Below are 17,959 nucleotides of genomic sequence, written 5' to 3' on the forward strand. Positions count from 1 at the left end.
CACTGTTCTCCCCAGTTACCAGTAAAGGATAGATTGGAGGAGGTTAGCCCCCAACATCCTGGAGCCAGGGAAAATGCTTAGAAGTTTATTTCCATCAGCCAGAGATCAGTTAATAAGAGTCTTGACTTCATTGACCTTGGACACCACAGTGGAGTCCTCAGAAACCCAGCTAAGGGGAAGGAAGGGGGTGTCCAGAATGCACAGACAAGTTAGGAAGTGGGCTGGGGAGACTAACCCAGTTAGCACATCGGCCCCTGCCCCAGCCCCAGCTCAGCTTTTCTGAATATCCCAGGCAAGGTTTACAACTAATCAGATGATAGCAAGTCAGGCAAGCCCACTTTCCTCGAAATCCCTGCAGAATTTTGTAATGACATCTTTGGTATAAGCCATGGGCTGCCCACTGCCCCTGGTTCTTCACTTCCAGGGGCTTCAAGGATCTTAGGATCTTCTCCACTCTCCCTCGGGGAACTGACTTTTACTTGAAGAGAGGCATCCTCCTCATTCAAATCCCAGTCAAGCAACCACCTGGCTGTTTCTTCTGCCCTTCTCAGGTCAGATTCCCAGGAAACAGATTCTGAGAAGGAAATAGTGGTCAGAAAATGTGCTGGAGTGATCTTAGGACCAATGCTAAAGGGGAATAAATGAAGCAGGATTGTTTCTCTTTTAGCACCATCCTCCCCAACTCCCTTATCTCATCTACCACTGCAGACAAGATTTTGAGTTGGCTCCTCCCCACTTGGAACTTGGCCCAACTTCCCTGCAATCCTGTTAGCATCCACCCCCCCACACACCCCCACACCCCCCATCCCCCCCACACACAAGTGCGCAGGCACGGACTTGCGGGCTCCTGGGCTCAGAGGGAAGCCTGTCCTCCACTAGCCGGGACCGGGTGGGAGCTGCAGAAGTCTCTGAAGAAGAGAGTATCGCACTATCTCTGCCGTCTCTGAAGCCGAATTTGATGCTAGGGTTGGATTTATGGAGGACGTTGTCATGGATGGAGAGTTCTACGTACTGCTGAGAAGTTTCATGGACAAATAATACCAGGAATTTGAAGACACAGAAGAGTATAGACTCGCCTACGCACTCGCCTACCTCTCTTTGGTAGAAAAGTATACTGAAGAACAGCTGCTGACGCGGGTTCCCAGATTCAACATGGCGGCTCCCATAGCAACAGGAAAGCACCGCAAACATGAGGTGGCTTCATGACCACAACATGCCACTCACATTTACAGACGTTCTGGCATTTAAACAGATGTTTCTGGACTACAGATAAGAAAAAGAAGGCCAAAGACTGGCACTGAGTAGTGATTTAGTTGTGACTTCATTGTGCAAATCATCTCCCGTGGCAGCTTCCTGAAAATCCCTGGCACTAGCTTCCGCCTGCAGCCAACAGCGGCCTCCTGGACAACATGGGCCCAATAGGCCAGGAGAGGTTTCTGCTTGGGATGACTGGAGAATACACCCTAGAAAGAATGGTTCTGTTCTACAAGGTTTATTGTTAGGTATTGATTGGTCAGAACAATAATTACCTGAATTTCCCAGGACTTCTGCTTTTCCTGAAACACCTTCTTCTATTCAATAACCCCTAGTATTCCTGCCAAAGCAGACACCTCTCTCAGGTGCTTCGGAGAGTCAGACTGCTCTGGAACAAGACTATGTCAGGCATTCCACCTGGAAGATCCCTGCCCCCAGAATACATGTTCCGGTGACAACAAGTGGAACAACACCATCACATACCTGCCCTGTCCGAAATACCACAGACAGGCTTTGCATAAAACTTCCTTGGTGCTCACAGTTCTTTCACTTGGTTTAGAGTCTCAGTCCGTCAAACCCAATGTCCCACCTGTGTGGAGTTTTTGACTATTTAGGAATGTTTATTTATGGTGTTGAAATAGCTGCCCCAGTATGTGCTATAGTTGGTGCTGTGATATGCTAATAAAAAATTAAAAATTAATTTAAAAAATAGCTGCCCCTATCTTCAGATTAATGAAATGCCTCTATTTTCAGCCCACCATTATGGGAAAATTAGAACTAGTCTTGACTGTGGGAATAAACTAAAAAAAGGATGTCTTTTACCCAAAAGCTACATGTAAAAATCAACTTCCAGTCTTGGGTTTGCAGTTCTTCTATCACTGGCTTCTTCTAGTCCTGATGTAGTCCCCCTGCTGCAAAAGAAATATTTTTTTTAATAAGAATCATTTTGGGGCAGGGGAGAAATTTTATCATTTTTTTTAAAGTAGGCTTCACATCCAATGTGGGACTTGATCTTACAACCCTGAGGTCAAGAGTCGCACGCTCTACCAACTGAGCCAGCCAGGTGCCCCTGAAAAAATATTTTTGTAGATGAATGCTCAGACTAATTCTGTAGGTTTAGTCTTAGAATTTCTGTGATTACCCCCTTAAAGATCTAAGTATTAAATGACTATAATTTTTAGCTGTCAGCTCTATGAAGGCAAATACGTTGTTCATTGGAGTTACTATTTTACTAGACACAAAGGAATATATACTGTATGCTGGAAATAGACTAAAGTTATCCTTTTCTTATGGCACATTGAGTATTTAGGCAGATTTGCTTAAAATTCTTTATGTATAAATCAGTTTGTTAGGTTTTGGGTTGGGATTAAGACGCATTTGGTAAAAATGTGATTCTTCAAGCTCTGCTCTTCCAACTCTCACTGGTCTAACTCAGCCTGAATAGAGGAGGATACCAAAGAGCTTTAATGATCCTCTATCTGGCTTGGGTTTAATAAAATGTTTGTAGAGTATTAATGACCAGAAAACATGAATGTCACACCGTTAGAAAGAAGGAAAAAAATGTTTAATTCCCAATGTGTACTTCTGTGTGGGTTTTTTAAGTAAAAATAAGAATCCGAGGGGTACCTCGCTGGTTCAGTCAATAGAACATTCAACTCTTGATCTCAGGCTTGTGATTTTAATCCCCAGATTAGGTATTGAGCCTACTTTTTTTTTTTAAGATTTATTTATTTATTTTTGGAGAGAGAGAAGCAGGCTCCCAGCTGAACAGGCAGGGAGCCTAATGCGGAGCTCATTCTCACAACCCTGAGATCATGACCTGAGCTGAAGGCAGACACTTAACCAGTTAAGCCACCCAGGCACCCCAGGCATGGAACCTACTTAAGAAAAAATAAGAATCTGCATTGAAAAAGAAAATAGTGATCTCCATCTATATTCGTTGTTATAGGAAATATTATTTGGTAAGTTTCTTCCCAGCTATACTGTAAACTCTTGAGAGCAGAGATTACCTGTGGTCCCCATTCTATTCCTGATCCTGGCACAATGTCTGGAAAATGATAGGCATTCAGTCTAGTTGTTGAATGACTAAATGGATAAATTCCACAACAAAGTAAAAAATCAGGTTGTAAAACAGTATGTATTTTTAAGACCCTATTCTGTAAAAGATGATACATTTACACATACCTATCTCCATGTATGTGCATGCACATGTGTACACATAAGAAAATCTCATAGGAAGGTGGAATTATAGCTCATCTTTCTCTTTTCTACTTTCCTAAATTTTATGTATTTCATACAAGTATGTGTTGTTTTTAAAATCTAGAGGAAGATTTTTAGAAGAAGGAAAGACTAAGGATAAAGAATAAAAGACAGGTGTGCTTGGGTGACTCAGTTGGTTAAGCATCTGACTCTTGATTTCAGCTCAGGTCATGATCTCAGGGTCATAGGATTGAGCCCTGTGTTAGGCTCCGCTCAGTGCAGAGTTTATTCAAAATTCTCTCTCTTCCTCTCTGTCTCTCTCTCAAATAAATAAATCTTAGAGAAAAAAAAAGGAGGAGGAGGAAAGTTAAAGGATGGAGAACAAAGAAACAGTTGTCTCTAGGAGACAGATTGTTTAATCCTAAGGATATAACTGGTAGGATTGCAAGCTTCCATTTGGGTAGACTCCTGTCACCCCTCTGACCATTCCATAAAAGTGAATACCTACTCTACGTACCCTGGCTGCCTTCAAAAGCAGCTGTGTCTTCACATGGGAGATGAATTTCAGGGATTCTTCATGGCTCCAAAAGCTCAGGATTGCCACCTTCCCAGACACTTAGGGATAATCAATTTTCTCCAGCCCCTAGCCTAGCCTCAGACACGATGGCCTCATCTTGGAAGCTTCCCTGTTCCACTAGCATGTGGCTTAGTCCCAGCCTGTGTCAAGAACATGAAACATGATGCTAGTCCTAGATTCTCCTGGGCTTTGGTCTGGATATCTACTCTATAACCTTCCCCTTCCTGCGTGTCGCCCAGATTCTCCTTCCCAGGCCGCTCCAGGCTTCTTCTCCAACACACCTGATCATCCCCATCTCTCAATTCCAAGCATCCCGTAGTCTCTCACTACCTCCTCCCTCTGTTACCCTCTCCACCATCTCTCCCCAAAAACACTCATAAGAAGGTGCCAGGCTCTCACTGTCAACTTTCGGCTTCATCCTGCTTGGGGTGTGACTTATTCCAGGCTGAGGGAAGGAAGGTCCTGCTCTTATCACTCTCCTCATTCTTTCAGTTAACCCCTGAAATGTTCACTGCATGTCCCCATGCTGTGCAGAGCCCTAAGACAACACTCAGGAACAAACTCTCCACACATGGAATGATGGATAAGGGTCTGCGCAACCATCCCCAAACCCTGCTTCTTCAGTCTGATGAGAGCTGGGTTAGTGCAGTGCCGTCAGCCTCTACCCAGGAAGTTAGGCAACGCAAGGAGCAGAGTATCTGGGATGTCTTCCTAGGAATTGGTGATGCTTCTTGTAAGGTCTCCAAAAGACCAGTAAGAGCAACAAACCAGGTGGCCTGTCCTGCTCCCACAGTACCCAGAACTGTGCCACGAGTAAATTGGGAAGGGGCTACCTCCTGCCAGCAAAAATCAGCAAGGATTTATTACACTCTCAAGTGGGAACTTTAAAATTAGTCTCCTCCAAGTCTTGAGACCAGGGCTGTTATATTTCAGGGAAGGCAATAATGGCCCTATATTATGTCTGCCCAGGTGGGAAATCTGGCCTAATCCTGAGGTCCTGTATTAGGAAACCCATTCCATCAGAGGTATAAACTGTATTCACCAGTATCGTCTTTGTTGGTAATAAAAGCAATATTGGGTCTCCATTTGCTCATTCCTTTGTTTTATTTTTTAACTGGCTCAGAACCCGGCCAGGGAAAAGAGGGTGTTTATGTATTGACCCCTCCAGACTCCAAGAGCTGTGTTTTCAGCAAGAGAATGTGCTGTGCTTATTGCACTCAGCATAATCTCTTCCAGTTCCGTCCATGTTATGCTGAGTGAAATAAGTCAAGCAGAGAGAGTCAATTATCATATTGTTTCACTTATTTGTGGAGCAGAAGAGATAACACGGAGGACATGGGGAAATGGAGGGGAGAAGGGAGTTGAGGGAAATTGGAAGGGGAGGTGAACCATGAGAGACTATGGACTCTGAAAAACAATCTGAGGGTTTTGAAGGGGCGGGGGCTGTAAGGTTGGGGGAGCCAGGTGGTGGGTATTATGGAGAGCACATATTGCATGGAGCACTGGGTGTGGTGCATAAACAATGAATTCTGTTACACTGAAAAGAAATTAAGTAAATTAATTAATAATAAAAGAGAACGTGCTGTGTCTGGCTGGCATGAGAGTTGAAGAAAAGGGGCTGCACTCCCTGTAGAATCTATTCCCTTGATGAACTGTAAAACTATTTTTTCCAAAACTGGATCCCAGAGGCCTGCTCAGAGGCAGGGAGGATGGATGGGAAGACCTCCTTGGGAATGGGGGCCCCCACTTAAGCAACATAAATACTCTTGGGCAGACCTATCACAAGAACCTGGCTAAACTGATAATGGAGAAGCCAAAACTACTGAGTATCCTTTATACCCACCACTGAACTTTGGAAGACCACCATCCACACCTGATTTCTCTCCATTCTTGGATCTCGGTCTATTCTATGACCCTTGAATGAAAACCAAACACCAGAATGTGAAATACAGTGCAATTTATTGAGAAAAGAAAATGCAACATGATCATCACCAGAGGATCCACAGTTGGGGGAATTAAAGGGACAGAGATAAGTTAGGACATGATGCCCAAATGTGGGAGGGAACCCTGCAAACCAACAGTCCAGAGAACTTAACCATTCACCCTCCAGCACTCCCTCCTCAGCGGGGCTGATATATGCCTGCTTCAGGCCATCAGCTCCCAGTGAGAGAGGCAGATGGGCCAGGGTAGAACAGGCCAGGCTGGGAAGGCCTACAGGAGTTTGGGCTCAGGTATCATTACCATCGTCAGGGGCATCGTCATCTGAGATGAGCAGCTGGACCTCCCTGGCTTAGGAGAGATCTGAGGATGGAGGAGCCAAAAAGTTCAGCCCTTTCTCCAGGGAACTTGAAGAAAAGCGAGGTTGAGCTTGGCATTTGTTGATGCCAAGCAGAGTGGGAAGTGCTGTGGGCAGGCTGAGAGGGTTGCGAGTGGGCACAGACACTTAACTCCAGAGGATCACTTGGAGCAGTGCTGACTTGAGCTGGTGGTCTGGGAGAAGCGGATCCCAGTGCTGCCTCCACTGCCAGACTTATAGCTGCTGCCTCCTGAGGTGTGGATGCCACCAGAGCTGGAGCCAATTCCATTCTGACTCACAGAGGTGCTGCTTCCGCTACTAAGCCTGCTCCCACTGCTACCACTCTGGTAGCCCCCACTGCTACCACTCTGGTAGCCCCCACTGCTGCCACTCTGGTAGCCCCCACTGCTGCCACTCTGGTAGCCCCCACTGCTGCCACTGCTGATCCCGTAGCCGCTGCCACTGCTGCCACTGACCCCTCCGTAGCCACCACTGTTGCCTCTGCTGCTGCTGCTGCTGCCTCTGTAGCCACCGCTGCTGCTGCCACTGAACCCTCCACGGCTTCCACCAGAGCTGCTGCTTGTGCTGGTGACATTGCTGACCACTGCTGTGGAGAAGAGGTACTCAGTTCAGGCAAAGGCCCGGGTCTGGATCACAGCTCTACCCTGCTTAGCTGTGCAAATTTGAGAAAGATACTCAACTTCTCTGAGGGCTAAGCTGGTAAATGATAAGAGTGAGCCTGGCCCTCTGGTGTCCCCCAAGAACAAGAGCCAGCAGCATCCACAGAAATTTCTGGTTCTCCAATCTTGGGAACTCTCCAAGACCACAGGCATTTTAGCTTTGGCCTTAGAGTTTCCCTGCTTATGCTAGCAGGGGATTGTGTGGCCATAGCCTGAGACTCTGGCACTCTTTGGTGGCCTGGCCTCCTTGCAGGGGTCAAGCTGTCCTGCTGTAGGCTGGCAGTGAAGGAGTTCCTGGTCACCCTTTTTGCAACCCAGGGAGAAAGTTTTGAAGGGCTACTTACAAATGCTCACAGCACTCTGACACTCTCCGGACATCCTAAAAAGGAAAAGAAGGAAACATGCATTATTTCTGCCATGAGTCATTAGCCACAAAGCTGAGGGTTCATAACCTTGGGAGTCACACACCCCCATTTGCCCTATGAGGGGTCAAGCCCCCAGGGGAAGAAAGGCTATTCCAAGTGTCTCTATGACCCAGTATCCCCAAGAAAAGAGCCTGCTTCTGGGGAGTTGAGGTGTTCAGGAGCTTCACCAGCCACCCTCTATTTCTCCATCTGTCTATCCTCTTTCCCTTAGTTTCCAGAGCATCTGTTCCAGGTCAACTGCTCAACACCCAACTCCCAGTTGGTTAGCCCTTTAGTGGTTCAGATGGGTAAAATGTGAGAGGGGCTGACACTCAACACATGATGAGTTTGAAAATGTCCTGCCCACACAACCCATCTTTCTATGCCTTGTTCTTTTTCATGGAGAAGGCATGTCCACATATCTGAGAAGATGTGGAGCATGTCTGCACACCTTACCAGTGTGGGACCTACTGTTGTTGACCACTTCACCCTCATCCTGCAATTCCCAGTACACATAGCACCATCATCACTCCCACTCCTTTTCATAGAAACTTATAAAAAAAAATCCTTAAGTTTCCTTCTCACACCTGAGCTCTGCTTCTTCCATCAAATTGGAAGCTGTCTGAGGACAGGATACATAGAGCAGCTTTCAGCAGAAAGATCTCTCAAGCCTTGACAGTCCTTTGGCATTTGATATCCATTCACTAAACCCTTATCTGCTACTTGATACTGTGCTATTTTTTCCAGAGTGTGTATGCATCAGCCACTTTCCCTATGGATTCAGTCTCAGGGGTGGAGGGCTACAGAACTGTCTGTACTGTGCTGTCCAATATGGTAACTGCTAGCCACTTGAAGCTAGCCAACTTTATTAAAATTAAATTAAGTGTAAAACTCAATTCCTCAGTTTCACTAGCCACATTTCAATACTCAAATGAGTAATAGCCACTGTATTAGACAGCACATAGAACATTTCTGTCGTCTCAGGAAGTTCAGTGGACAGCACTGTAACTTTTGTTATAACCCCAAAGCACTCCTCCTTACTCATTGCTCATAAAGAAGATCAACAGAGCTATGTAATACAACACCACTGGCCACGGTAAACTGGAGAACCGGATGATCTTGATTGACAAAAAAATGGGGGCACTTGAATTCTAAATTCTGTCATTCAGGAGATTCCTTACCCTTTGTTTGGGTTGTCCTCTCCAATCATCTTTCTCTCTTTCTTTGTTATAAAAGGTCACTCTAAAATCCTTTCAGGAGAATGCTGACCCCACAGCACCTCACCTGCACTCCTCGCCCTCCAACAGCTTCCTGTAGGTGGCAATTTCCACATCCAGTGCTAGCTTCACATTCATCAACTCCTGGTATTCTTTCAGCAGCCGGGCCAGATCATCCTTGGCCTTCTGTAGGGCAGTCTGCAAGCCTTGGAGCTTAGCATTGGCATCCTTGAGGGCCATCTCCCCACGCTGCTCAGCTTCAGCAATGGCCGCCTGCAGGTTGGCATTCTAGGACAGGAAGAGGTAGGAGACCAATTAGCATAGTGACCAAGAAACAAACAGCTGATCCTTCCTGAAAGTTCTCTTCCCCGTCCCACACCCCCGTCCCACACCCCACTGAAATTAACTCATGTCTCATCAAGCAGAGGAACATTGATTTGCTGGTAAAGGGAGTAATGGTCTAGTAACTGGGTGGTTTTTTTGTTTTGTTTTGTTTTTTTTGCTTTTTGTTTTTTGCAAGACTGTTAAAAACCCCCTTGCCTAATTAATCACTTTGGTCCAGTAATACAAATTAGCCAATGAGGTTATGTGAAGTGCATGATAAATAGTTCAATGAAGGCAGATCCTACTGAAACCAAGTGTTTAAAGCCATCCCTACAGTTGCAAGATTTGCTGGGAAAGCCAGAATGAGCAACCATCTCTCCTTAGGGAACTTTCCAAGAAGCTCAGATTCAAGAAAGAATCTCTGGGAGGATGGACTCTCCCAGCTACCCCACGTATGACACATATGAAAGGACAGAGAAAGCATGTAGCAGAGGCATAATCGTTGCTTCTCTTTCTCTTCAAGACCCAGAGGACCTCCAGGATCTCTCCATTAGGTCCGGACCCACCTGCTTCTTAACATTCTCAATCTCAGCCCGCAGCCTCTGGATCACCCTGTTGAGTTCCATGATCTCACTCTTAGTGTTCTTCAGGTCATCCCCATGCCTACCGGCGGTGGTCTGCAGTTCCCCAAGCTGACAGAGGGGAAACCAATCAACATAGTTTTGCAGGGTTAGAACATTCTTGGTCAGCAAGACCTAAACCTAGACTATGAGGGCAAGGAGAAGGCTCCCACCTTGGTCTGGTACAGCGCCTCAGCCTCTGCCTTGCTCCTTTGGGCAATGTCCTCGTACTGGGCCTTGACTTCGGCAATGATGCTGTCCAGGTCCAGGCAGCGGTTGTTGTCCATGGACAGGACAACAGACGTATCACTGACATGACTCTGCATCTGAGACAGTTCCTATGGGGAACATGGATGGTCATTTTCACCACCCCTTGGTCCCAGAAGATGCTGGGAATGAAGAAGTCCAAGAATCTTTTGCCAGCAAAGATATCCCAACAGTGGGGCCAGGAATGGGACAGTTAGAAAACTAAGCTTGCGTTTCAGGCCTGGCTATAGCCTAAGTGATCCCAGACAACAAAGTTAAAGAGAAAGGCAAATGTGCAAATACAATCATGTTGTCAGCCTGAGAGTATCAGGCAGTGAGCCCGACTGTGTGGGTTTCCATGGGACTACAGTAGGAAGGAGTACTCTGAAGGAGCTATTTATGATACTGGTATAGGACCAGAGGGAAAGTATAGAGCAAAATAGACTGAGAACAGAGGGAAAACAAAGACAAAGAGGGATCTTGGCCCTGTGGTTCAGGTCTATGCAGGCTGGGAAAGCAAAGTTAGCATTTTCTGGGTGGAGCATAGCTGAGTTCCGAGCCCTGTTGCTTGTTTTAGGCAAGTTCTGCCACTTGACTATCACCTAAAGTCCTACTCAGGAAGCATGTCTGGGAAAATGCAGACAGGAAGGCTCTGGACCTTGGCAAACCAAGGAATCAAAAAATCACCATCTCATAGAGGGTCCTCAGGAAGTTCAGTTCATCTGTCAGGCTGTCCACCTTGGCCTGCAGCTCCACCTTGTTCATGTACGCCGCATCCACATCCTACAGGGTGTGAAGGCAGGAAATTAGAAACCAAGCAGGATGACCCACTCTACCCCAAACACCACAGCTCTTTCCTAAGCCTTTGTCCCTCCTCCTTGTCCTTCCCCTGTTCTCCTAATTTCCACTCTTTCCCTTCTAAAAGAAGATCAAAGTGGTTTTCTTCCCTTATATGCCTTGACCAGTTAAACCCCAATGCTTTAATAAGATATACACCACTAGCAAGACACTGGAGTAAGGGTAGAAAAATCACATTTATCCAACTGTGACTTTGGGTTTGGGGTGCTATATAACCAACCTTCTGAATAGAAATGAGGATATTCTTCTCACTACCTCATCTTTATGATGATCAATTAAGTAAGCTACAAGTACTGGATGATTGTTATTATTAATAACATCCAAGGTGCTCTAGTAGGCTGAAGACCTTGATTAATGCTACACATAAAACCTTCATTAGTTCACATTACTAATCAATTCATTAATCTCAGTAACATTGTAAGATGTCTCCCTCACTAGTAATGTATTTAGAGCAGGTTCCTTTGTTTCCAAAAATGTAAGGAGAAATGTAAACCCCACACACAGCATAGGGTCCTTATGCTCCAGAGCAGCTGACTCCATGGGTTAGTGCTCAGAAATAAAGCCTCATCATTTTCTTCCCAGCTCTCTTACCTTCTTGAGCCCCACAAACTCATTCTCAGCCGCATTGCGCTTGTTAATCTCATCTTCATACCTGGTACAGAAAGAAGCACACATTTGGACAGTGACATTCCCAAAGCAAAAGAGAGAGAGAGAGAGGATCCCAAGTACTCACACAGAATCCACTCACCCAGAGACAAGACAAGCTTCATGGGCATGTGACCTGTGCAGTTACACAGGGCCCTAGGTTCAGAAGGTCCTCACATTCATTCAGTCTAATGCTCTGCTAAAGCCATCTTGAAATTCTTAGTAATTTTTTAAACAAGGGCCCTGCATTTTCATTTTGCACTGAGCCCCCAAAATTATGTAGCCAGTCTGGCTTAGAGGCCTCTCAGAGCTGAGGCCACTGCCTCACCCCTCTCCCCCCAAGTCCTGGTGACAGGCTGAAGTGTAGGTAGGTAGAGTGGGAGAAGACTTCAAGGAGCCTGACTACTTGCCTGGCTCTGGCAGACATCACAAAGTGTAAGATGTGTATATGAGACCCAGAGAGGTATTTGCTCGGACCAGGTTTTCTGTCTCTGTTCCACTTCTTTTCATTAATTAGAGTTGCTTCTTATGGAATTTGGGTTAAGAATAAATTCATGTCTTCTGAATGCATCAAGGTTATGAGATTCCTGCTTATTCAAGATGATAATCTCCCACCAGGGGTCTAGATCTCATGAAGATTGAAAAATGGAATGGTTCCAGGAGAAGAGATTTCTGAGTAATGTCAATCTGAGTTGCCACTGGATTCCCAGTGCTCAGCACAGAGCCTGGGTGTCCGCCAGGTTTATGCAGTTAAACCGGAATGGGGCCTCCTCAGAACAGGTGTGCCCACCCCGTGGGTCCTGACCCTGGGTAAGTCCGGAGCTCCCTCCCCACCTTGAGAGGCCAAATTTACCTCTTACAGACCTCAGATGGTGTCAACTACAGCCCCAAACATGCAGAAGGGGGCTGATTGAAGCTCCAGAGACAGGGTATTGGGCACATTGAAAGAGTACTTTACAAAGTGTGGCCCTAGAGCATCTGCCAGGAACTCCTGGCAGCTGTGGGGCGCTCAGACCCCTGGGACCTGCCCCATACCTACTGATTCAGAATATCTAGGACCAGAGCACAGGAATGTGCATTTCTGACAAGCTTCCAAGGTGATCCCTATGTACAGTAAGTGTGAAGGGCAGACTCTCTCTGGGTAGATTCTCTTATCCAACTAGACTAGTGCAGGAGGGGTCCCTGGAGCCTGAAAAATCTGTCATAATCAACCACCTTGAAGTCTCAGTCCCCACCCTCTTATCCCCTTCCGCTTGGTCATGCTTCACTCAGCTAGTTCATCTAAGAGTATTGACTGAAGGTACAATCTGGAACAGTTAAAATCTCAAGCTGGGGCTACAACTCCCTGCTAATCCCCCATAAGGGGTAACTCCCCAGTTGAGGCCCTTACTTCTTTTTGAAGTCTTCCACAAGGTCCTGCATGTTCTTCAGCTCTGCTTCCAAGTTCCCTCTCTCCCCCAGAGCCAAATCCAACTGCCTGCGCAGGAAGCTGATGTAGGATTCAAAGAAAGGCTCCAAGTTGTTGGGTCCTGAGCCAGAGCCTGTGGTCTGTTGCTGGAGCAGCTCCCATTTGGTCTCCAGGACCTTGTTCTGCTGTTCCAAGAACCTCACCTGTATCAGGTGAAAAAGAAAAGGAATTAGCCTCTTGAGTTGGGCAAGTGGAACCATGCATCCCAAAGAGTGGAGATGTGGAAATGAACCCTGTTCTCCAATCTGCAGTAGCCTCTGGAGTTTTTTTTAACTGAGAAGAATGAGAATTTAGACAAGGGAGAGACACAATGTATTGTTTACTATGTACCTACCATTTTCACTTATTCTATCTCATTTAATCCTCACCACCACCTAAAAAGGAAGTGTTATTATCCCTTTGTACATAGTAAATGGAATCTTAAACAGTTTAAGTTGCCCAAACTGACCTGACTACTAAGTGACCAAGCTAAGAGTCACAGCCATCACTGCCCTAGTCTATGGTGATCCTTCAGAACACAAGTACAGAAGATAGGCATAAATAAAGTTACTTATAATTGTTTTTAAGTGAAAATTTTACCATCCTATAGGCAGTGAAAACAGTCAACAGGGTCTAACTTTTCCTAAGTTGTTTCATATTTCCTCTAGTTTTTTCCCCTTCAGTTACTCAGCATATAGCTGATCTGGGTTTAACTTCAAACCCCAGGCTTATTACCCCAGACCCAGCACACCCTTCCTTGCCCCAGCATAGACAACACAAATTAATATCAGTTAAAATGCAAGACCATTCAGATGATAAATTAGTTGCCAACACTCATCACTGAGAGGCAGTCCCAAGATTCTTACTAATGCAAGTTTGATTACCCGCTAGTTTATATTATCAGGAAGTTGCTTTTCAAGAGAAATTGAATGTTAACTATAATGATTTCGTGACTAATGCTCTGTTCTTCAAATGACAACAAACAAGTTTGGACCCTCACTTCATTTTCCCTAGTCCTATCCCTAGAAGAAAATCAGAAGCTAGAATCCTTTCCCTATTTCACAGCGGGGAAAATAGGCCCTGAAGAGCAAGAGCATGCCTGCTCTCCTGAAGGGCCCAAGGCAAAACCAGGACAGGAAGCTAATACCCCTGCCTATAAGCCTAGCAGATCCCCCTGGCATCTTCATACACCAACACCCTAGGCAGCCAAAACCTTCCGTGGCACCTCTGAGCTCTGCCCTCACCTTGTCGATGAAGGAGGCAAACTTGTTGTTGAGGGTCTTGATCTGCTCCCGCTCCTGGGTCTTTATTTGTCCAATCTGGGGGTCAATCTCCACATTGAGGGGCTGCAGGAGGCTCTGGTTGACAGTCACTTCCTGGATTCCTCCAGGGAAGCCACCAGGACCAAAGCCACCAGGCCCACCAAAGCCACCAAGCCCACCAAAGCCACCAGGCCCACCAAAACCACCGGCTCCACCAAAGCCACCAGCCCCTCCTAAGCCACCAGCTCCTCCAAAGCCACCTCCCATTCCTCTACCACCACCAAAGCCACCACCATAGCCACCTCCATAGCCACCTCCAAAGCCACCTCCAAAGCCACTGCCACAGCTGCTACGCCCTCCCCCAAAGCCACCAACCCGGGAGCCACCAGCCACACTGATGGAGATGCTCTTGTTGCCACCCAGGCTGTAGAGGCTGCGACTGCCAAAGCCGCCTGCTCCGGCCCGGAACCCACAGGCTCCTCCGCCAGCTCCCCCAGAGCGGGCCACACAGCTCATCCTGCTGCTGCCGGAGACCACGGCAGAGCGGCCCGAGAATCCATGGCTGCTGCCACCAGATGTCTTGCAGACTTGTCTGTTCATGGTGAGAGAGCTTGGAGGTCAGCTAGCAATCACTTAGCAAGGGCTGAGAGGGGTGAAGGCAGAGGATGGGGACAAAGAGGAGGGTGGCCTTTATATACCAGAGAGCTAGGCTTGGCACAAGGAAAGGCAAGCAATTAGCTGAGAGTCATCTTGGGTTTGGTTTGCCTCCCAGGCAATAAGTTACTTGTAGACTTGCAACACACCTCCAAACTAATCCTCTGGACCAAAATGACTTTGCTTTTTTAGCTTAATCACCCAAACTTGCCACAGTTGACAAAAGACTGGAACTCTCCTCTCTTCTTCCCTGTGATTTCCTCAGGGGGCTTAGGGAACTCAGACAGCACCTGATCCAGCAGAATGAACTGGGTTTTGACACCAGGGTCTTACGACCCATGGAACTCCATGACACAGAGGTGAGGACCAGACAAATTCTTCCATGTGAGCTGGATCCCTCCCTGCAATGCCAGAGTACCATAGCCCAGTAACATATCATCTATGCCCACCGCTGCAGAGAAATGTCCAGAGGAGGGCTTGGGGTGGGGGAATGGGAAAGCAGAGGTCCAGTCTGGCACCACCTCAGCCAAGGGCATCCATTCGAGCCAGCCTGCCATTTGAGCTGAGCAGTGCTGTTCATGGGAAATAAAACAAAATAAAATGTCTGACCTTGGGAAAAGTGGGGGTCATATATGAAGCAAACAAGTATGAGGCTTGGAAAGTGGAAAAGGACAGGTATAGGGAGGAGTCTCCATCTTTGACCTACCATCCATACCCTTTTGCCACCATCCTTGACCCACCACCATCCTTGACCCACAGTAGGTGATTTCTGGATCCAGAAGAAAGAGAGGACACAATGTGGGGACCCTCCAGTTGGCTGGTGGAGTAAAACGAAATATCCCATTCATCTCAGGATAAGAGTGCATGCTATGTCAGATTTGATGGCCTTAAGATCTGCCAACCCCTCCATCACCTTGTTTTCCCACCACACCCTGTACTTTTCTCACTATGTCTTAAAATAAACTTATATGTTAATTTTCAGTACAGCCTGTAGGCTCCTGAGCTCATCAAGGAAAGGGAATGAGTCCTACTCATTTTGAATCACCAACTTCTTGCATAGGGTAAGCATTGACTTGTGTTAACTGACCCATAACCAGTGCCTAAGAATATAAATATCTAGACTGAGGTCTCACCCCAGTCTTAAGGAATACAAATCTTCAGAGGAAGGGCTTGAGTGCCTAAATTTTTTAACAAACCCTTCAGGTAATCCTTATGACCAAGGAAGTTTGGGATGCACTGGCTAACTATGGGTATTTAATCTGAGCCCAGGGATTTAGGAGAAGGAAGGATGGAGGACCCTTGGTGGTAGTATAGGTATGCTGGTACATTATTGCTTTAACTTCTGACAGCTCAATTATCCCCCATTCCCATGCCAACCCCCCTCCACACCCAACCACACCACACATGGCAAGAATATGTTCTCAGGTTTCTATTCACATTCAGGACTCTATAAAATATGACAGAGTAGGAGGAGGTGATTCTAGACTCCCCAAGAAATAAGTGCTTGGTGTATCTCCGGTATATCTCCAGATTTCCAATCAAATCAATAGTGAACACTGTCTTTCTGGGATGATTTTCAGACAAAACATTCTAGGGCAGAGGAGAGGTCTGAAGATCCTGAAGTCAAGCAATTTTAACTGTTCTGTAGCCAATTCTTAATTTTCTGTTCTGCAGGTTTGTCTAGGGCCAGTCTGCCTGGTTAGAATCCCAGCTTCACCACTCACCAGCTCTTTAACCTTGGACAAATTACTTAACTTTTATGTGCTTTGTTTTCCTCAACTATATTAACAAGTACTCCATGGGCTGTTGCAAGTATATATAAATATACAAATATATATATATATAAATAAATCTATAAATATAAATATGTAAATATATATTATTTACATATAATAATATATTATAATAAATAAATTTTATTTATATATATATATATAAAATGTGTAGTATGGCTTTTTACTCCAAATAAGTAGTACCCTACTTGGGGACACAGGGAAAGGAAATAAGTTTAACCTTGGCTGTTCTCAAAAACAACATTGTACCCCTGAGGAACCCACCAAAGGATAGTAAGAAAAGAAAGCTGACTGAGGGTAAAGAGTAAGAAACCCAAGTCAGGATAGTGGAGGGCAAGACCTCTGCTAGGAGGGATTAGTGTCGATGACCTTGTGTTGTGATTTAACACACTAAGTCTGTGTTCTAATCTGTCAAATCCTTTCCTACCTCAGTAGTTTGTAGGGAGCCTCACAGGATATAACATAAGTGAAAGTCCCTTGAAAATTATAAAATGCTACACAAGAGTAAGGTAATTGTGGTCTAACAGAAGACCTTTCATCATGAACTTCAGAAGACCTGGTTCAATTCCCTTGTCTACCTTGCACTCATTAGTGACCTTGGACAAGGTACTTGACTTCTTTGAGTCTCTCTTTCCTTATTTGTAAAATGAGGATTCTACCTCACTTGCGGGATTGTTTGGAGATTTAAATGGGGCCCAGAAACAAATATTTGGATTTTTAAATCAACATTATCTTTCCATAGAAAATCCATGAAAGGGATCTCTGTTGGGTTCTTCTTTGAGACACTTACTCAACCTGTCAGTTGAATGTCAGTCCTTCTTGGTGAGGTTTTTATTCACATTCTCTGGAACTCCCTTAAAAGCAGAAGATCAAATGCCTCCCTGAGAAGAAAGCTGAGACAGGCTCTCATGAATCCCCAGGTGAGAGCCCAAAGCAAACAAGAACAGACATCAGTGACTCTGATTCCCTTCCCCTCCCTTGGCTCTAGTGCTGAGGCAGCGGGTGGCAGTCTCCTAAGTGTGGCTCACCTCTTCCATCCTGGCATATGCTGGAGAAGAGGGATAGAGAGAGAAATGGGCAGGTCACAAAAACACAGGCTTGGCTTGGGTTGCCTAATCCATATCTCCTGAGCCTGCCAAAGCATCACCCTATTTAGCCAGTTGAGACTGTTTTCTCAGCAGTTGACTGAAGCTTCTGGAAATAACTAGTTAGCATCCTCGGCAATATTTCTCTTATTCACTGCAGGATCTTTTAGAGCAGTGGCGTCTAAATGTGCTGCCTGCTGCCAACTATCTGAGTTCTTCTAATCCCTTGCCTTGCAGAACCTTCCATGTCAAGGTTGCCAAGTGGCTGAGTGCTCTGGATCTTTATTTCTTCACCTATAAATTAGGGGGAATTGTCACCAAGCAGAGTTATTTCCTCTAGACAGATTGTTCTCTAGTATTCAACTGCAATGAGAATGCTTAAGAATTAGTTGCCCATA

At 45.8% G+C, this 17,959-nt stretch overlaps 1 protein-coding gene across 2 annotated transcripts; it reads right to left on the minus strand.

The window, feature by feature from the left end:
- Positions 1–6,487: 6,487 nt before the first annotated feature.
- LOC116593815 (keratin, type II cytoskeletal 2 oral-like) lies at positions 6,488–14,649 on the minus strand. Of its 2 annotated transcripts, XM_032348309.1 has the most exons (10): positions 14,012–14,649; positions 12,711–12,931; positions 11,267–11,327; positions 10,505–10,600; positions 9,745–9,909; positions 9,518–9,643; positions 8,695–8,915; positions 7,351–7,385; positions 6,879–6,933; positions 6,488–6,734 (listed from the first exon to the last, which is right to left on the minus strand). In XM_032348309.1, exons 1-10 carry the CDS (start codon positions 14,627–14,629, stop codon positions 6,488–6,490), a joined length of 1,845 nt encoding a protein of 614 aa, XP_032204200.1. In that variant the 5' UTR covers positions 14,630–14,649. The 2 variants fall into 2 exon arrangements, with proteins under 2 accessions (XP_032204200.1, XP_032204199.1); XM_032348308.1 differs by having other exon boundaries at positions 6,488–6,933.
- Positions 14,650–17,959: the final 3,310 nt, after the last annotated feature.

The sequence above is a fragment of the Mustela erminea genome, chromosome 6, assembly GCF_009829155.1.
Source record: "Mustela erminea isolate mMusErm1 chromosome 6, mMusErm1.Pri, whole genome shotgun sequence".
Lineage (NCBI taxonomy): Eukaryota > Metazoa > Chordata > Mammalia > Carnivora > Mustelidae > Mustela > Mustela erminea.

Coding starts and splice junctions, on each gene's coding strand:
- LOC116593815 (XM_032348308.1), bottom strand. CDS start 14,629: ATGAACAGACAAGTCTGCAAGACATCTGGTGGCAGCAGCCATGGATTC. Junction 10,601..11,266: donor AGTTTGTGGGGCTCAAGAAG/GTAAGAGAGCTG, acceptor CACACCCTGTAG/GATGTGGATGCGGCGTACAT. Junction 9,910..10,504: donor TGAGGACCCTCTATGAGATG/GTGATTTTTTGA, acceptor TGTTCCCCATAG/GAACTGTCTCAGATGCAGAG.